This window comes from Arachis duranensis, chromosome 4 (assembly GCF_000817695.3).
Source record: "Arachis duranensis cultivar V14167 chromosome 4, aradu.V14167.gnm2.J7QH, whole genome shotgun sequence".
Lineage (NCBI taxonomy): Eukaryota > Viridiplantae > Streptophyta > Magnoliopsida > Fabales > Fabaceae > Arachis > Arachis duranensis.
Genome location: NC_029775.3, coordinates 9,246,207 through 9,267,735, shown reverse-complemented (window position 1 = coordinate 9,267,735; position 21,529 = coordinate 9,246,207). Strand labels below are relative to the sequence as shown.

General features: G+C 36.1%; 1 protein-coding gene across 1 annotated transcript; it reads left to right on the top strand.

Annotated features, from left to right (window-relative positions):
- The first annotated feature begins 17,085 nt into the window (after positions 1-17,085).
- LOC107483248 (uncharacterized) lies at positions 17,086-21,325 on the top strand. The gene is made up of 11 exons (XM_016103876.3): positions 17,086-17,240; positions 17,365-17,442; positions 18,754-18,849; positions 18,957-19,032; positions 19,279-19,374; positions 19,509-19,582; positions 19,678-19,782; positions 19,882-20,019; positions 20,157-20,262; positions 20,491-20,687; positions 20,855-21,325. The coding sequence occupies exons 1-11, from the start codon at positions 17,172-17,174 to the stop codon at positions 20,921-20,923; spliced, it is 1,104 nt and encodes a 367-aa protein (XP_015959362.1). The 5' UTR covers positions 17,086-17,171; the 3' UTR covers positions 20,924-21,325.
- Positions 21,326-21,529: the final 204 nt, after the last annotated feature.

The window sequence follows — 21,529 nt, the reverse complement described above, 5'->3', positions numbered from 1 at the left end:
AATTGTGTGGGTATTATAATTGAACCATTTGATTGCAATAAAGGTATTATCTTTGAAAAAAAATATTTTCAAAATAATTTTAATATATTAAATTAGGTTTATTATTATTATTATTATTGTTATTATTATTATAATTATTGTTGTTGTAGTAGTAGATCATCATCATCATCATCATCATCATCATCATCATCATCATTAGTAATATTAGTATTAGTAACAGGAGTACTCCATTCAGTCGGACCCACACGCACTAAATTGGGTTGGGTGTTGCTGTTGGTGCTTGCGATGAAGACGAAGAAAGTTTTTATTGTGGAAGGGCTTAATAGTTGCTTTTGATTATATATTATGAGATCTGAAAGAAAGAGAGCAGAAGAGGGAAGAGAGGGCTTGAGAAAGAGAAAGGGAGAAGAGGAAGAAACAGTGGTGCCGGAGGAAAGGGAGACCGTTGCTGCAGCTGCGTGCTGCCACCGCGTCCTGCTGCTCGAGCCACCACCGTGTCGTTTGTCACCATCATGAGGAAGCTCAGAACTGAGGGAGAGAGCCATGCAAGGAGAAGGAGGCGTCGCCATCCATGGAGCCCGCGTCGTTACCGTCGCCATCGAGGTCTTCCGTTGCCATTCCTCGTCACTGCCGAGCCGCGGTCAACGCAGATCTGACCAGAGGAGAAGAGGAAAATGTGACCAGAACGGGATGGAAGTGAAGGAAGCCACCTTCGCCGTCGTCGAGCTATCTCCGCCGCTGTTGTTGTCGAAAACCGCCACTAAAGCTTCTGTTTTCTTGGTAAGCTCTAGCCCTGTTCTAGTTTATCTTCCTTATTTGTCAAAATCTGTTACCGTAAGGGTCGTCGCTTGAGTCGTATATGTTTGATAATGTTGTAGTGAGTTTTTTGGCTGCGGGCTGAAGCCGCTGCCCTTGGAGCTTGCCGGAGTTAACCGCTGAAGTTGCGGCTGCGCTGTATTTTAGTTTCTTGCTGGTACAGTAAGTCGTTCTTACTTCAAAACTCTTTTTGTCGCTGTTCTGTTATGTGGCCGGGGTTTTGCAATTCTATTTGCTATTTGGTTGAGTTTCGGTTATTTCTTGTTGCGATTAGAGTAACTATGGTGGCTGCAAAAGTGGTTTGGAACCGCGGTTGTGGCTGCCACCGTGATGAGCCGGGGGAAAAAGGGATTTAACACGTTTAATTACGCGGATTGCAAATAATTGAGGTAGAGTTTTTTCTAAAATCTATTTTACATTACATAGTTGTGATAAATAGATATTGATGCAAAAAGATATACTTCTGTGATTATATTTGTCTTGTGGATGTGATGGTTTGTTGGACTGAATTATTGGGTGTTTGATTGCGTGTGTATGGTTGTTGATAAAAATCGATTTGAAATGTTATTTACTTGATTATTATGAAAGGTGGATTTTCTTGGTTTTGGAGTTTACTCGGTAATATAAATGAATCAATTTTGGAAATAATTTGAGATATGAAAATAAATTGATTCTAGGAGCGGTTTGATTTTGAGTTGGTATGATTTTATAAATGATTTAATATATGAGCTGATTTGATTTTAAAAAGAGTTTTATTGTTAGAATTGGTTTGATTTGAAAATAATTTGATATTGAAACTGGTTCAACTTTGAAAAACGTTTGAGATTTGGAAATGGTTGAGAAAAGGTTTGAGAAACGTTTGTATGAGACCCAAAAAGGATGGCAGTGTTTGAGTTTTAGGGGAGATGCTGCTGAAATTTTATAAAATTGGAAGTTTTATTTGAAGTAATTAATTAAAAAGATTTGTTTTTAAACATTATATGTTTTAAGATTGATTTATTTATCAAAGAAAGAATTATATTTTGAATTGGGATTGTTAATGGACGGAATGGAAATAAGGATAATGAGGATTTTCTTTGAAATATGATTTTTGAATGAATTTGGAAAGGAGATTTGGATTGATGAATGATTATGATATTGAGAATGTTGAAAATGTTGAGATATCGATTGAGAATGTTGAGATATAAACTTTGAATTATTCATATGGCTTATGAATTTGAATTATCTAAGATACGAGGTTCCCTGGATAAAGTACCATGACTTGCCACCACGTGTACCAGGTTCAAAACTCGATACTCTGTTGACCCTACGACGTAAGTGTGACCGGGCACTATATAAATTCCCGGGAATGTAACCCCCATTGAGCAATATTGATTATTTGAGAAAAAGCTATGCATAGACTCTTCGGGATGCACGTCGGGGGACAGTCTAAGTATTTTCAGACTTGTCGGGTTGGCTGGATAACCGACAGATGAGGCTCATCAGCCATAGGACAGGCATGCATCATATGCATTTGTATGCTTTGCTTGGATTTGAACTTGTTTTGGTTTGCCTAATTGCTAAACTGTTCTTAACTGCTACTTGAACTATTTGTTGTAACTGCTACTTAAACCTGTGCTTTTCTTGTCTGTCTTGCCTGTATTTGTCCTGGCGTGCTACATTTGAGAATGAACTTTGGTGCTGAATTAATGATTGTGTTGTTTGATTGCGTGGTTGGTTTCTGATTGAGATTTTCTTATAAGAAATTATGAAAGGTTTTGGATTTCTGGAAGATTAAACATTGTTTCTTTGAAAAGGTTTTGAACGATTACCTATTGGTTTTTGAAAGATTCATAAGGCAATGATAATCACTAAGCTTGAAAATAGTTTTCTTATTAAATATCTTTTTATGACAACTTTGAAACTCTGTGGTGAGATCGTGTGGTTAGGTTCTCACCCCCTACAGCTTTACCTTTTCAGGATCCGGATGAAGCATTAAGAAGAGTTATACTGCGTTTGGTTTATGTGTAGTTGTATTAATTAAATTATATTCTTCCCTCGTCTTTGTTATTACAAGTTTGTAAGAGGGATAGGAGTTGTATGTTTTATATGTATATTATATTATAAGATATTATGTGAGGAGTCTTGTACATGAATCTATGCCTGCTTGTATTTTTCTTAAGATAAAGTATTTATTTCCGGTTTTCAAAGAAATCAGCGATACGGTGTCGAGTCACAGGTTCCTATTTTAATATTTAGTATATAAAGTAGTCGTAATACTTCTTGCTATCAGAATGGCGCAACTGAAAGCGTGACATTCTGGTAGTGATATATAGAAAAAAAATCAAAATTGTAACAATAAAATGTGAATTATCTTTTATCAGTTGGTAAGATAAAATTTGTTTTGAACTATATTTGATTTAATATATTTGGTTAAATTGTATAGGATTTTATTATAGTTAGGTTAAATTTTTTTAAATAAATTTAAAATTTAATATTCATGGATACCCGTCTCTCCCATGAAGAGAAATAAACGGGACCGTGACGGAAATAAAACAGGAGTAAGAATATTTTACTAAATAAAAAAGGGTTCATGAAGACCCATTGTCATCCTTAATACAAGAGTTGTATCCCTCATTTAAACTTTTGACTTATTTGTGAAGAGAAAAAAAAAGTGAACCATGTTATTTTTTGCTTTGGCGTATGTAATTTTTCTTCAAAAATTTGATTCAATTTTAATAATGAAGAGATAATAGTGCTCTAAATTCGATGTTAATATTTTAGGGTCACAATATAGTTTTTTTTTTGGTGGAAATTAAAACGAAAAGAAAAAGAAAAAAATAGAAAGCACGAAAAGAAAAATAAAAATCTTCTATCTAAATTTTCTTGCAAAACCGTCTGCAAGAAATTTGGAGGAGCTGTCGAAATCATCTCATTCACACTAAGCAAAACTCTATATTTAGTCAAATAGCCAGTTGCTTGGTTAGCTATATAATCTATAAACTCAAAATGAATGGCCCAGCTCTGTTGAAACTTTAGCCCAAAGATACGATTTATCAATTCTTTCTCAACATGATCTCCAACAGCTCTCCAATAAGATATAATAGAGTAAATTTTTGGTGAGTCCATCTCAAAAACAAGAAATTTGCAGCCTAAATCGTGAGCCACACAAAGACCATGCCACACACCCCAAAGCTTAGCACCCAATGTTCGACCCCTAGTCAGTGCCCCAGAACCCCCGATCACCCACGCTCCACTACTATTCCTGATCACAAACTCGTACCCAGCTTTTCCAAAATCCTCAAAGAAACTCACATTGCAGTTCAATTTTAGAAATCCATCCTCCAGACAACTCCATGAAGATGCTGCCTGGAATCCTCGATGACGGGAAAGAAAAACCTCAGCCACCCGAATCTCTTCCACCAATAGCCGATCCCAAAAAATCACTTGTGCCATAGAGCTATTTTTGAAATTAAAAAATATACTTATTACAGTCTAACCAAACTGCCCAAAGAGTCACCACAAAGTTGCGATGATCACCAAGATTGCAACTCACTTGAACCCAATCTGAGAAGCTGTGAAACTGAAAGTATGGAACCTAGTAAATCCCCATAACTTTCAAATATGCTTAACCAAAACACAATCCTAAAGGCAATGACTAAAGGATTCTGGATGAGAGTGGCACCACTGGCAATTTTCTAAATCTGATATACCTCGGTGAAAATAGAAGGAAGCAGTAGGAAGTGCTTCTTTTAAGCAAAGCTATATCATGAATTGCATCTTCTCTAGCACCTTTAATTTTCAAATTCATAGCAAATTTGCAGATAAATTCCAACCCACATTTTGTTTTAATAACCATAAATATCTTTCTTTTGCTGAGTAACACCCTGACACAGAGCTAACCTATCTCCACTCTGCTTCACCCTAATAACTCGGGATTGATCTCTAGGATATCTTGCCATAAAACATCAGGAATGCAAGAGTATAAGCTATTCAAGTGTCAAGTATTATTGTAGTAAACATTCTTGAGACAAAAATCAGATTCCATAATCTCAAAAAAGCACATTCTGCTACCTACTATTCCTATAGGAATCTATTTTGCAAACCAAAATGACTTGTTTAAGTCACCCGTGCCCCAAACAAAGCTTTCTAGCAATGCTTTAACGACTTTCTGATGCCGGAACGTCGCTTGGGTCACCAATCTTGGCGAGGTTAACAACCCTACTGTGGTGAAAATAGCTATAAACCCACCTTGGTTGGCCAAGCCAAGGATGCACCTCTTACTCTCAAAGAGCCTAGAGGAAAATAAGCACACAGCTTATTTCATATTCAAAAATAAATTTCAACTCTGATAAATAAAAGGGGTACATACGCATATTTATACTAGTAGGGGAGGGAGAGCCTTCATGACTCGGGCGATGTGGGACTAACTCATAACATAATATAATAATATATGCTAAACTAGACTATTTTAATTAATATTTCTAATAACCTAATAGATGTTCCTGCATCATTCTTCCTGGGTTGGAAGAGCTCCTGCATTATCCTCCCTGGATTGAAAAAGGCTGATCTTGTATTGGCGAAAGATTCCATTGGTGAGTGCATTTGAAAGATGTGAAAAGGCATAACTCAGCATGATTCTTTTGACCATCTATATGTTGTAACGGAGTTAATACGATCTTTTTGCCATCTTTGATAAAGAAGTATGTATTTTTAAAACCATCATGAATAGCTCGACAATCATATTGTCAAGGACGTCCTAACAGTAAATGACACGCGCCCATCGGGATGACGTCACACCATACTTTATCCTTGTATTTGCTTCACATAGAAAATTGGACACAACATCGCTTTGTTACTTTAACTTCATTCTCCTTTTTTGACCAATGCAACTTGTAAGGATGAGGATGTAACTCGGTTGGAAGCTTCAGTTTTTCTACCATATAATTTGAAACAACATTTTCACAACTTCCGCTGTCTATGATGACCTTGCAAACCTTCTCTTCAATAGTGCATCTTGTGTGAAAGATGTTGTGGCGTCACCAACTCTCGTCTTCTATTACCCTTGCAGTTTCAAGTTTCGACAAACTACTAAAGCTTCTCCACAATCGGGTGGAACTTCTTCAATAGCATAGTCAACCTCACCTTCCTCCTTTTGCTCCTGAATTGGTTCTTCATTAACCTCTTCCTCGATAAGAGTGATAACCCTTCTATTTGAAAAATCAGCAGCAATATGCCCAAAACCTTGACATTTGAAGCATTTCCTACCTGATGATCCACGCTCCTTGTTGCCTTTAAAAAATCATGTCTTCGCTTCTTGTTGAACATCAAGGATGACTTCTTTGTCCTTCGGGGACCAAGCATTATTTCTTTGTATTCTTTGCTTTTCAATCTTTAATGACAGCCTAATGATATCATCCAAGGTCCAATATGGTTGCAGCTGAACGACATCAGAAATTTTTGTGTTCAATCCTCCAAGATAACGAGCAATTATTTGTTCTTCTGGCTCTTGGATGCCACACTTCATAAGCAACTCTTCGTAGTCCATTGTATATTCTTCTACAGATAATGACTTTTGCCACAAATTATGAAATTTGATGAAGGTGTCTTGCCTGTAATGTTCAGGAAGGAACTTGCGCTTGAGCTCACGACGCATTTTATCCCATGTCTTGATCTTTCTTCTTCCTTCTCTTTTTCGCTGACGCTTGAGATTCTCCCATCATATTGACGCATGCTTGATAAACCCCATTTTGACGGTTTATCTTGTATTGATTTTAAGGGATTTTATCATATTTTACCCACATTTATTCAATGAATTAGCATATTTTTGTGATTGTCTCCTTATTTGTGCTTAGATGTGAAAACATGCTTTTTAGGCCTTTAACTTGATGATTTTAATCTCCCTTTGATTCCACTAGATGCCTTGATATGTTTGTTAGTGATTTCAGATTGAAAAGGCTAGGAATGGATCAAAGGAGTGAAGAGGAAAGCATGCAAAGTGGAGAAATCATGAAAAGTCAAAGAAGTTGAACTCGCCCATAGACGCGCGCGCGCACCTTGCGAATCACCCCATGGACGCGTACGCGTGCTGTGCCCGTACGCGTCGGTGCTGGTTTATGATTTTTTAATGAAAACGTGACCAACGAATTCTCAAGGGTTGTGGGGCCCAATCCCAACCAACTTTGGCGCCTAAACTGCTATTTAAAGCCAAGGATTGAAGAGCAAAGGGAGATGATCTCACTTTAGTTCATTCACATTCATTAGGATTAGTTTAGAGTTAGTTTCTAGAGAGAGAAGCTCTCTCTTCTCTCTAGAATTAGGATTAGGATTAGGTTTAGTTCTTAGATCTAGGTTTTTAATTCATCTTTTTCTCCTTCTACCTTTCAATTCCTTGTAGTTACATTCACTCTTCTTCTATTCTTTTGTTGTAATTTTCTTTATGTTGTTCTATTGTTTTGTTGTAGATCTACTATTGTTCCTTCTCTTTTCTTTCAATTCAATTCAAGGTAATTCAATGATAAATGTGTTTCTTTTAATTGTTGTTGTTAATTCCTTTCAATAATTGTTGTTAGATTTCATTCTTGTTGTAGATTTGATTTGCTTCTCTTTTATACCTTCTAAGTGTTTGATGAAATACTTGGTTGGATTTTAGTGTAGGTTTTGTTCCTCTTGGCCTAGGTAGAGTAATTAGTGACTCTTGAGTTATCTAATTCCTTTGTTGATTGATAATTAGAAGTTGCTAATTGATTTGAATGCCTCTAAAGCTAGTCTTTCCTTTAGGAGTGATTAGGACTTGAGGAATTAAATTGATTCATCCACTTGACTTTCCTCCATAGTTAGAGGTTAACTAAGTGGGAGTAATGGACAATTTGTTATCACAATTGAGGAGGATAACTAGGATAGGACTTCTAATTCTCATATCTTGCCAAGAGCTTTGTTAGTTGTTAGTTTATTTTCTCTGCCATTATATTTCTTGTCTAAAATGTTAAAAACCCCAAATATAACTCACAACCAATAACAAGACACTTCATTACAATTCCTAGGGAGAACGACCCGAGGTTCAATACTTCGGTTTATAAATTTAGGGGTTTGTTTTAGTGACAAACAACTTTTTGTATGAAAGGATTATTGTTGGTTTAGAAACTATATTTTACAACGAGATTTCATTAGTGAAATTCTAAACCGTCAAAAATTCACTCATCAAAATGGCGCCGTTGCCAGGGAATTACAATGGTGTTGTGTTATTGGTTATTGTATATATGTGAATATTGTAAATATGTTTGCTTTTTGCTTCTTTGTTAGTTTTTAGTTTGTTCTTTTTATTTGTTACTATTTTTTTTTTGCCTTCTCTTGCTATCATGAATTCTCACTTTGGCTATGAGTGTGATTACAACTATGTTGTAGGAGATGAAAACTTCAATGAGAATGTGTATCAAGGATGGGATAACCAAAGGTGGGAGGAGCCATATGCATATGATCAATCTTCATGGCAACAACCTCCACCAATGCACTATGAAGAAGAGTCATTCTATGATGCATACCAATCTAGTGGCTATGGTGAATCACCTTGTGACTTTCAAGAACCACCACCATATGCCAATGATTCATACCCTCAACATAACCCTCAACCATACTCACAAGCCCCTTCTTACCAACCACCTTCATATGACCCTACTCTATATCCATCCTACCAACAACCTTTTGAACCATATGAGCCATACATAGAACCACCACAATATCAACACTTCCAAGAACCACCCCCTCCATACCAAAACCAAGATGAACCACCTCCAATGTATGAGAACTTTCAACCACAAGATGAATTCTACCTTCCGCCACAACCCTCCATGGAAGAATATCCATGTCCATCCTTCAAGGATGCATTGGATCAATTTCAAGCAACTATGGAGCATGTTGTGTAACAAGTGGAAAAAGTGGAGAATGTTGAACCACCACACTCTAATTATGATGAACTACCCTCTTATTATGAACCATTCCCCTAATATGATGAACCCTTCCATCCACCCCAACCTCTAATAGATGAAACTCTCGGTGTCCTTCTTCAAGGACAAGAGGAGATGACAAGGGATGTGCAACAATTCATGACCGCCTTGAATGAGGTGGTAAACCGGCTAGCATCCCAACTTTTAGACACTCAAGGAACTCCCATGGCTAAATATGGAGAATCTAAAGAAGAGCATAGCATGAAGGAGAGATTGGAAACTCCGGTGGAAGAGGAGGAAGGCTACATTGTGTTAGAACAATTGGAGGAACCTATGACCATTGAAGAAGAGGAAGAAGTGGTTGAAGACTTAGGAGATGCAGAACCTCCATGGGAACCTAGAGTTATAGAAAACTCCTCGAAGAAGATTGAAGTTAATGTTGAGGAGGAATGTGCACAACCTCCAAGACATATCTCATATGAAGACTTGGAAGGAATAGAGCAAGAATTGAGTCCCCTTGGTGATGAAGATCAAGCATCAAATCCTAGTGGTGGTGAATCCTTTGAACTTGAAGAACCTTCTCTTGAAGAGATAGAAGCGATGTGGAGGTAGACTTCTCTCAACCTCCCATTTATGATTTAAGTGATGGAGAAGAGTTAAATGAAATTGATGAACAAAGGGTTGAATTTGAAAAATCTTGTGGAGAGGTGGAAGCCCTTAGAAAAAGAAGAACGGAAGTTGAGTGCACTTTGTCAAGATCTTTGGAAGCTTCTTTGCCTAGGTTGTCATTTATCCCTTTACTTGAGTGGGTAAAACTCATTTCTATTAGCTTTATTACCCCACTTGAGTATGATTTGCTTGAAATGGATGGTCAACTTAGGATGATTTATGGGATAAAGCGTAAGAGAAGAATGTTTAGTGGATGGCATTGTAAATCAAGGCTCATTTTGGTTGATACCTCAAGGCTTAGATGCAAAGGTTGGGCTAGTGCTCAATTGAATGGGTCTAAAAGGAGAGTTTGGTATCACCTTGAGAATTCACCTTACTCACCACCCGGTTGGACTAATAATGATGATCAACCTCAAGACGGGTGTGAAAACAAAGTGTGGGATCCCGGATTACAAGAAGAGGACCAACTTTGGGAGCCCCAAGCTTGTGAAGAACTCCATCAAGACTTGGCTCAATCCATGAAGAATCTTGGGGCACAATGGAGAACCAAGCATTGGTGAGAGTTCCAAGATGAATTCAAGCACAAGCCACCTTGAGAGGAGCTCCCTATAAGTCCAACTTAAGGACAATAAATAAAAGTGTTAGGTGGGAGACACCCCACCATGGTAAAATCCTTTTATTTTCTCTTTTGTACATATTGGTAGAATTAGTTTAATTTCATGTTTTGCTTAGTTAGTTGAGTTTAATTGGTAGTTTAGTATGTTAAATAAGGTCTTATGGTGTTTTGGTAGCTGTTTGGAGGTTTGGAATGCTTGGATTGGTGTAAAAACATAGCAAAAATTTTTGAAAAACAGAGCACCATCCACGCGTATGCGCACCGCATGCGTACGCGTGCATCAAGCGTTTTGGACCATCCACGCGAGCGCGCCATGCGTGGATTGAGAAGTTCCACCCTCCATGCATTTTTCAGAGAGTTGTGCCTGCGTCGCGCCAATGTTGTGCCTTTGGCACAAACCTATTCGCGCGTACGCGCACCTGCCGTTTACGCGCCACTCTCGGAATAAGCCATCGACGCTGACGCATCATGTACACATACACATCGCATCCATCGCACCACCATCCGTGCGCGCGCGCCATGCATGCATACGCGCGGATTCCCTTATTTCAAGCATTTCCTTTCCTTTCTTATTTCTATTTCTTTCCTTTTCCTTTCTTCTTCCCTTTTTCCTACCCCTCCAACACTTCCAAACACCATTGATAACCATTTATTTTAGTTAGTTATTAGTTAGTTAGTTAGTTAATCAGTTAGTTAGTTAGTTGCTTAGTTAGTTTTAGTTAGTTTTCATTTCATTTTCTCTTTCTCATTGTAAGTGTTGGATTGTTATTCTTGTTTACCATTAATTGCTGCTGAGTATTAAAAAGGGATGTTTTCTTAACATTACTATGTTTATAATCTTTGTTGGATTCTATGATTGAGGTTATATTTTGCTACTTGGTTTTGAGTTCTTCATGCTTACCTTTTGAAAAATACCAAGTGATGAGAATTGCCTTCGAGCTTGTGACTCTTTTGAATTGCATGTTATGGCTAGCCATCATGTAATTAGAATCTTTTTTCCTCTATTGGGCAATTTCTTGATGGACGATGTTATGCATTTACCTTAATGCATTGTATTTCATGATTATATGCATCCATATGTGTTTAGCTTGAATGCTTTCATGCTTCTTTAATGCTTGTTTTACCTTACAAGCTTACTTAGAGCATCTCAAAGCACACTAGGATAAGTGAAGTGCATGCTTCTTTTGTGACATAGTTTTTTTATGCTATTGTGTGTTCTAGACCGCGCAATTTAGAATTCACACACTTATTTGTCATTAATGTCACACTAATTCACTCACTCATTTCTAGTGATCCACCTCATTCCAACAATGTATGCTTCCTTGCTTTTATATCTTCTCATCTTATGGTGTTATATTTTAGTTTTTCATGAACAATGCACCACAAGCAAACATGGAAGCGGAACAAAGAACACGCAGTAACCCAGAGAGTCGCCGTACCCCCCTGCTCATCTTTGAGTGCACCGAGGACGGTGCAAACTTTTAAGTGTGGGGATGTCGTCCGACCGATCGGCGATTTTGGTGACAAATTTCTAATTCCAACACTTTCGCATTTCATATTTTTTTTAGGTCTCTTAGGATTTTTGTTTCATTTTCTTAATTTTTGCAAATATATACACAGTAAGCTTTGTCAAAATAATGAAATTTTTTAAGATTTCTATCTATAGGGCACCAATTGATTTGAGTGAAAACTTTTCATAGAACTTGATTGAATTATATATATTGTGGATCATGTTTTTGAGCTAAGAACACAAGCAAGTGAGATTTGAGCCTAATGATGTGGTTACATCTTATAACCACTTATTTTTCCTTCTTGTGTGCATTATTCTCTTTCTATGATTGTAATATTTGATTTGTTTGATTCTTTATGTCCATTATTTTGTGTATTCATGCATTTATATGATTGAGGCCATCATTTCATTTAGCTCACTTACCCAAATAGCCTTACCTTTTATCTTCCATTGTTAGCAAATTTGAGCTTACGCTTAACCCACTTGTTCTTTAATTTAGCACATTACAAGCCTTAAAGCGAAAAACAATAAAAGTCCTTATTTGGATCTTTGATTAGCTTAGGCTAGTGTGTGTGAGTATCATTCAAGTGTGGGAACCTTGGGACATTGGGACATTGGGTGAATAAAATGGTAGTTTTGTATTATTATTGGAAATATTAGGAATCAGGTATATGCTCATGTATTGATCAAATGTAAAACCTTATGCATTGATGCTCTTGTATATAGAAAGAAAAAAATGAGAAAAACAAAAGAAAAAAAAGAAAAATAATATGGAAAAGAATAGAAAAAATAGAAAAAGAAAGAAAAGGAAGAAAAAAAAGAGAAAGAAATAAAAAAGGGGACAAAATGCCCAAAAGCAAAGTGTAGCTTAATAAAATCAATGCATAAGTGTTGTGAAACGAAAAAGGGATACATGAGCATGTGAAAAAGTGAGAAATGGGTAGTTAGGTTAGAACTCAATTGCATAGGATGTCATAGGTTAGGTGGGAAGTCTAAGCTTATCAAAGATTCAAACTTCAAGCTCACTTGACCAAATATGCATCCCACCTTGACCCTAACCCCATTACAACCTAAATAAAAGGCCTCATGATAGATGTGTGCATGCATGAAATATATGTTGATTGTGAGATAAAAAACAAATCTTAGAAAACATGATTAGGGGAGAATTGAGTGAAGCAACCCTAAACACTTGAGCGAATAGAGTGCAAATACATCCGGTGAGGGTTTGATGCTCAATTACATACTTCCATCCATAAATATCGCTTTTCATGCAAGTTTGTAAAAATATTTAATGACTCAATTCAATTGTGGATTATACCTGCTAGTCCTTAGCCCTTGTGCATATATGCTTCTTGGGAATTGATTTATTTTGACCAAGCAATTGCATTCATTTAGATAGTTGCATTTAGGTAGATTGCACTTAGTTAGTTTCCATTGAATAAATGCCATGCCCTTTACTTCATTCTTGGTTTAAGCATGAGGACATGCTTGGTTTAAGTGTGGGGAGGTTGATAAACCCCATTTTGACGGTTTATCTTGTATTGATTTTAAGGGATTTTATCACCTTTTACTCACATTTATTCAATGAATTAGCATAGTTTTGTGATTGTCTCCTTATTTGTGCTTAGATGTGAAAACATGCTTTTTAGGCCTTTAACTTGATGATTTTACTCTCCCTTTGATTCCACTAGATGCCTTGATATGTTTGTTAGTGATTTCAGATTAAAAAGGCTAGGAATGGATCAAAGGAGTGAAGAGGAAAGCATGCAAAGTGGAGAAATCATGAAAAGTCAAAGAAGTTGAACTCGCCCATGAACGCGCGCGCGCACCTGGCGCTTGCGCGCACCTTGCGAATCACCCCATGGACGCGTACGCGTGCTGTGCCCGTACGCGTCGGTGCTGGTTTATGATTTTTTAATGAAAACGTGACCAACGGATTCTCAAGGGTTGTGGGGCCCAATCCCAACCAACTTTGGCGCCTAAACTGCTATTTAAAGCCAAGGATTGAAGAGCAAAGGGAGATGATCTCACTTTAGTTCATTCACATTCATTAGGATTAGTTTAGAGTTTGTTTCTAGAGAGAGAAGCTCTCTCTTCTCTCTAGAATTAGGATTAGGATTAGGTTTAGTTCTTAGATCTAGGTTTTTAATTCATCTTCTTCTCCTTCTACCTTTCAATTCCTTGTAGTTACGTTCACTCTTCTTCTATTCTTTTGTTGTAATTTCCTTTATGTTGTTCTATTGTTTTGTTGTAGATCTACTATTGTTCCTTCTCTTTTCTTTCAATTCAATTCAAGGTAATTTAATAATAAATGTGTTTCTTTTAATTGTTGTTGTTAATTCCTTTCAATAATTGTTGTTAGATTTCATTCTTGTTGTAGATTTGATTTGCTTTTTTTTATACCTTCCAAGTGTTTGATGAAATGCTTGGTTGGATTTTAGTGTAGGTTTTGTTCCTCTTGGCCTAGGTAGAGTAATTAGTGACTCTTGAGTTATCTAATTCCTTTGTTGATTGATAATTAGAAGTTGCTAATTGATTTGAATGCCTCTAAAGCTAATCTTTCCTTTAGGAGTGATTAGGACTTGAGGAATCAAATTGATTCATCCACTTGACTTTCCTCCATAGTTAGAGGTTAACTAAGTGGGAGTAATGGACAATTTGTTATCACAATTGAGGAGGATAACTAGGATAGGACTTCTAATTCTCATATCTTGCCAAGAGCTTTGTTAGTTGTTAGTTTATTTTCTTTGCCATTTATATTTCTTGTCTAAAATCTTAAAAACCCCAAATATAACTCACAACCAATAACAAGACACTTCATTACAATTCCTAGGGAGAACGACCCGAGGTTCAATACTTCGGTTTATAAATTTAGGGGTTTGTTTTAGTGACAAACAACTTTTTGTATGAAAGGATTATTGTTGGTTTAGAAACTATACTTTACAACAAGATTTCATTAGTGAAATTCTAAACCGTAAAAAATTCACTCATCAATGCTTCTTTAACTTGATCACCACAAGCTTCACACACTTGTCTTCTGGAATGTCTTTTAACTCGAATACTCTTTCTACTGTGCAAAGCCAGTCAATGAAATCATCAGGTTGAAGTCTCTCTTTAAACTCAGGAATATCAATTTTGATTCCTATGTCTTTAGCTTTGTGAGTCGTATTGTGTCGTGCTCTTCATGTGGACAAATCTTTAAATGAAGAAGAAGAATGAAATGGATTTTCATTATCCTCTTTGCTAGAAGGACTGTCTTCGGTCTGGTTTCCATGATTATGTTGAGCAGCTTCATATTTTGTAAGTTGCTCTTGTAACTCCTTAACTTGACGTCGTAATTCCTCCACTTCAATTTCTTGAATAATTCTACGCTTTAGAGCCATCTTTTACTATGCAATGAGACTGATGCTTGGATGTTGATGTTGTGATGATGATGAGGATGCACAATGATGATAATGATGGAATGAACGAAGATAATCACTAACAGAAATTGCACCAAAAGAAGAGAAAAGAATGATATTACCCGAAACTTCGCAACAGACAATCCGTACTGATGACTCGTACCAACAGCGAGAGAACCGCACTAATACCGTACCCACAAACCAAATAAAATTTTACTGGAGCAAGTCGAGGACCGACCTTGCTCTGATGCCAACCTGACGCCGGGATGTCGCTTGGGTCACCAATCTTGGCGAGGTTAACAACCCCACTATGGTGAAAATAGCCATAAACCCACCTTGGTTGGCCAAGCCAAGGATGCACCTCTTACTCTCAAAAAGCCTAGAGAAAAATAAGCACACAGCTTATTTCATATATAAAAATAAACTTCAACTTTAATAAATAAAAGGGGTACATACGCATATTTATACTAATAGGGGAGGGAGAGCCTTCATGACTCGGGCGATGTGGGACTAACTCATAACATAATATAATAATATATGCTAAACTAGACTACTTTAATTAATATTTCTAATAACCTAATAGATGCTCCTGCATCACTTTCACTATTAATTTCCTTAAGGAATTGGTTGCCTTTGCCTTAATACTGAAAAAATTATTATCTTTTAAGTATTTTTTAGCCTTAAATTGGACCCACAACTTGTGTGGAGAGTGGATGAGCTGCCACACCAACTTATCCAAAAGAGCCATATTTATCAGAGTAGAGTCTTTACAAGCAATATCTCCAAATTTCTTTGGAGTAATATTCTTTTTCTAAGATACGAGATGAAGTCCTCTAAACTCAAATTTTTCTCTCCGAATAAACTGACGACTAATTTATCAATGTTAAAATAACATTTTGAAGGAAAAAGGCTCACATGCATCCTGTATACTGAAATAGAAGAAAGAACTAACTTAGCTAAACAATCTCTTTCTGCTCTATTGAGAAAGTGATCTTTTCAAGATGAAAGCCTATTCCGAATCTTAAATGTAACATCATTAAAAGTAGCTCTAGAAGTCCTTGCATGACCCAAAGGAACTCTCAGGTACTTTTCCAAGGTATTTGTGAATCGAATAGAGGTTAAATATGTGAATATTTCTTTCCTTTGTCTAAAGACACTAGTTGAATACAGCGTTCTAAACTTATCCAAATTTATTTTTATACCCGAGGGCCTGCAAAAGGTGCTAACAACATCCATCATCCTCATTACCTAACTTTTAGAAGATTTACAAAAAAGTAGTAAATCATCTGTAAACATCATGTGAAAAATTTTGGGACTTCCTTTTGAGACAGCCACTGAGTCCCACCTATCATAATCCACTAGCTTAGAAATATGGCATCTCAGATGTTCCATGCAGATAATAAACAAGTAAAGAACATCGATTTCCCTTGTCTGATCCCCCTCTTCGGTTGAAAACTCTTAAATTTATCTCAATTTCACAAGATAGACAAGGTAGAAAAGCGAACACATCAAATAATCAATCTGATAATGGATGATGGAAAACCAAGAATAATAAGAAATTGCTCCAAAAATTCACATTTAACTTTATCATATACTTTCTCTAAATTTATCTTAAAATTCAGAGAACCATATTTTGATTTGAAATTTTTCATAAAATACAGAACCTCCTATACAAAAATAATATTTTTCAGGTCAAAGACTAATTTTCAGACACTTACTTAAACAGACTAATAAAATAACCATTAGACTAATTCAACTTGATTTAGTGATGTGTTGTTATTATAGTTGTACTTAACAAATTTCTCTCTTTCCTTTGGAGTCGAGATCTTCGTAAAATTATCGAAAAAAATTCATAATATTTTTAATTTATTTAATTTTATTGTAACATTTTAGATAGAATTACAATCCAAAAATAATTTTAACAAGTAAAAAACGTTAGGTACAAAATTAAATAAAATTAGGGATTAGATATAATTTTTTAAAAGAATAATCGTGGTTTGAGAAAAAAATATAGTTTTTGGACGGGGAGAAAAAATACTTTTATACCCAAAAAAAAGTTATGGGCTTATGGTCACACTGTTACTCATAGGCCTAAAGTTTAATAACCGAAGCCCAATAACAAAAAAGCTCGAACTTACGAGCATCATCATCACCAACGCGATTTGTATTTTCGCAAGGAAAATAACAAAACACATCAGCTGAAGTGGAACCTTCAGATCTCTCCTTCTCTCTCTACGATGGAGTTTCGCGTTTCCATCATTTGGAGCCTCTTCGTTATCTTCTCTCTCTTCTCTTCCCAATCTAAGGTTTGTTTCTCTCTGTTTTTTCTCTTTCTCTTTACGATTGTTGGATTATCTTTGCATTTGATGGCGGTTTCGATCAAACTTTTATATTTTCTTCTGTTTGATTTGATTGTGTTGTTGGGCACAGGGTGAGCCTTCTGGTTCCGTTTTCTTCATCGATGGTTCCGGTCATCAATTCCTTCGCGCTGGATCATCCAACGATGAGGTTTGTGGTTCTTCTTTGTAGATCAATGCGTATTTCAGTTGTTTACTTGAAATTGCGATTGTGGAAATCAGTTCTCCAATCTGATTAGTAAATCAAGCAACACTGACTGATTATAGAATTTCATCACTTGAAAAGCTTTTTCCATATGATTTTTTCATAATGAGGGAAAAAAAAACTGTCAATGAACTTCATTAGATGATCAAGTTATTGCCCTTGATTTTGCTTGTTATATCCGAGTCAAGGTTAGGACTTAGGAGGCATTTGAGCATTTAGGGACTTCTTGAGTTTTAGTGTTAATTCTGCTAACTATAGTAGACTGCATCTCTTCTGCTTAGGTAGTCTTGGTTGCTAGGTCTGAGAAATTGTAAAAACAAAAAGTTGGAATTTGATGTACCTTTTACCCCCCATTACTTGAATGGTTAGAGAATGAGCTTAATTTTCAATTGAATGATAGTGTAATTTTTACATTCTCAATGCATCAAAATAAAGTTATAAGAGTTTGGAGAATAGAAAGGAGCTGATAATTTGATACAAATATGAAAAACAAGAATGGCAAAGTGAAAGAACAGCTCTAAGAGGAATAGAGAAAGAAATTTGCTGGAAAAAGCCTTTCATTTTATCAAATTTCTTAAATTATTTCAAATTCAGATGTGCTATAGTGATTCTACCAATGAGAAATATTTACTATCTTGAAAGGGTTTCCTCTCACTTGATTTCCATATTACTTTTCATAGAAGCCGAATTTTCTTATATAAACTTAAAGAACACCACCTACTACCTAGTAGCTTGGGTCATAGATTAGAAGTCTAAATTAATTATCTTAAACCCATATCTATAGATAAATCATTTGAAACTTTGTATAAAAATGAACCTGGACGAGAAATTTATGCTAATTTTTTTATTACAATACAACAAAGGCAATATTGTATAAACTTACATATCCAGAGCAAATTTTTTTAATTGGTAATTTTGGAGGGGTGATGGACATTTTTCTAATTTATCTTAGTGTAGGTTATATTATAATCTTCTCGTGTAAACTCATAGTATGCTTCTCGCACCCCCTCAACCCATCCCCTGCGCGACCTCCTTTTTCATGTTCAAGTGATTGATCTTATTGAATATTTGAATCAGGGTTAAACCCTTTTTTTTTTGAATTAGATTCAAAGCTTCTCAATATCTCTGTCCTTTTCATGTTCCCTCATTCTCCATTATGAGATAACTGCAATATTTTGCAGCAGTAGTAGTAGTAGTAGTTGTTGTTGTTGAATTAAGGAATAGTGATCTCACTGTGTTACTATTTTCAATTTGCAGCACCCCACTATGTTGCTTCAGGAAGTTGGTGCTGCTGTGTCAATCTTGCTTGGTTTTGCACCACCTTCTAGCCTGTCAACTTCTAGCTCATCCAAGGTCTTTGAAATCATCAATGATATTCAGTTTTCACGACCTAGTTTATGTTATATCATGTGTTTTTTATAGCCTTTATAGAACTAACGGCTGATAATTCTTTTTTGCAGTTGAATGAGGTCCTCATTCCCAATCCATTCAATAGGCCTGGTGCTGTGTTCTTGTTGGAAGTGGATGGAGTTAATGGTCTCTTGCCTTGACTTTAAATTGGTTGATTCTATAGTAGAGATAACTTCCTTGAATTGAGTTTGTCTTATTAAGTGAAAAAGTATGGGGTTTATCCACATTATCATCTTAAAATAATCTAAGGGTGGATAGCCCCTTACTTGCTCAATTTGGAGATAAACTCAGTTTGGAAGAGCTGTTTCCTTGTACAATGTGCTCTTGTTCATGAATAGTAATAATAATAGTATGAACTTATCTTGAATTTAGGTCTTGAAAAAGTTGTCCAAGATAATGCAAAGTTGAGCGATTCAGTTTTGAGGACAAACTTCCTTGGTTCTGATAAAGTTGACATTCACCTTCTAGGTGAGTGATTTTGTAATGTTCATGAATGTGGGAAACAGAATACAAATGACAATGCTAACAGGCACAACTAGTAGAATTTATTATAAATTTTAGTTAGTGGTTTTTCTTATTCTTTTTTGGATTTATTTCTGCAGATGAGAATGATGTTTCTGTGTTTTCTTTGGATGAGCAATATGGAGACTTAACTGATGCAGCAATTAGTGATTTTGTCAGTTTTTTCTTCATGTTATGCATATCTATGTGCTACTTCAATAATATTTTAGTTTTCACATTATATGTGACTTTGTTGTTTGTGTTTCTTAGTCATCTTTGATGGGTGGATCATATGCTTCAGATGCACTAGAGCCATTAAATGGAGTTCTTACCATCCCATTGGCAAATGGTGCCTTTAGTCTTCATATGTCAAAGGTATCATGAAGACATTTGGCATTTTAGGATTTATATTTTGCAACTTGTATATATCTTTATTGAGACTGATTGTGAGTTTTTACTTATCTGTGTTTTCAGAAACCAGAAAGGGAGTATGTAATAGCTTTGCTGTCTCTTATTCGTAATGTACAAAGGGCTATTCAAATGCATGAATATTTAACTCAGAGTACTCAGAGTCCCGCTGAGTTGGTAATGGGGTACTTCAATGGGATCAAGGTGCTCGATGCAACGTCTTTCCTCCCTTCTTTTCCTATTCTTTGCCTTTAGAAGGAAAATTCAAGACTGTTTTGACCCATTCAACTCATAAAAGGTGTCTACTCCCTTAAAGATAACCATCGATTGACTTGGTGCAGGTTTTGCAAGAGCAACAGGATACTGAAAGTCTTGCTGAACATGGAGCTGAATTATTTCTTGCAACTGTGACAAAGATATTTGGTTCCCTGCAAGAAGCATATAAAGGTTTATTTTTGTCAGGCTTAAATAGTTGGTGTTTGATTCAAAAGGATTGCATTGCAATTTTATTGCTTTTCTTTGGGCCTTGGCCCCAGGGTACCAAAATGAAATAATAGTCAAATTGACTGCATCAAATTATTAGCTGATTATTTGTTCATCAGTTGTCAATATTATTTTGGTCTTAAAGGATTCATTTTCCTTCATTTAACCTCTCAAGGATCAACGATTGAGCAGGTCAAATTGTTGGTGTGATAACAACCACTTCTGAAGACATGGGCAAAAGGTTTGATGCGATCTATACTCCTCACCACAATGTGCGATGGTTGGAAGAAACACAACCACTGAATGCAACGCTACCAGAAGTGTTGCTAGTTAGGAGAACCCTTGCTTGGGTAACAGGAATAATTTTGCTCATTTCAACTCTTATTGGGGTAAGTTTCCTGCAAAATAATTACACTAAATCATAAATCTTATCTGCGGTCTTGGATCTCTTTAAAACAGAATGCCAAGTAGTAGGAGTGGACCAGTTGGATAATTAACGATCCCTGTTCAATGCTGCACGGCGCTGTGTTTTACCAATTTGTTTGTTTACTGACAGATACATTACTTGTTGAACATGCCGCTCACACGGGACACACTTCTTTATTCTAACGTTAAGCTGGATTAATCATGGAAGCAAAAGCAAGACAAATCCTTTCAACCAACCAAGGAAGACCGGGCTGCCATTGGGGGGGTTCTTTTTTCTAGATGCCTCCATTCTGTGTGCATGATTATATTATTATTGTTGTTGTTAAGGCATTAGTTACTGGTGTTTTATGGATCATCAATGTAGCCAGTTATATTCGTAGTATCAGGTATTGGTAACTAGTTCAGTCAGGTTTTGGGTCTTCTGAATGGTGGGTTCTCGCAGCTATGGTGTTTAAATGTCGAAGCTTGGAATATGCAACTTGGATAGTTTATGTGATTATTCCACCCTTTTACAATAATGTCTACCCCCATGGTTGACAATGACATTTTGATTGAATTAATTTTCATTTACATTGTTGTAAAATAATATGTTGCTGCTTCATGTGCCTTCTTGATTCGAAACCCTGCCGTTGGTCATCTATGATAAAGTAACTTGCCGCTCCAATTTTGAGATGGTTTGGAAGAATACACAAAAATTGACATATTTATCTCCCTAGTAAATTTCCTGCATCGTTATTTATAAAAAAAAAAGTTATCTAAACAGATTAATAATCAAATTCATCTATGAAAAATAACTCATTTTTCA

Bases quoted from the DNA above. Each gene is read 5' to 3' on its own strand.
- LOC107483248 (XM_016103876.3), top strand. From the start codon at position 17,172: ATGGAGTTTCGCGTTTCCATCATTTGGAGCCTCTTCGTTATCTTCTCT. The intron at 17,443-18,753 runs GTTTGTGGTTCT...TTCAATTTGCAG, and splicing joins CTGGATCATCCAACGATGAG to CACCCCACTATGTTGCTTCA. The intron at 19,583-19,677 runs GTCAGTTTTTTC...TGTGTTTCTTAG, and splicing joins ATGCAGCAATTAGTGATTTT to TCATCTTTGATGGGTGGATC.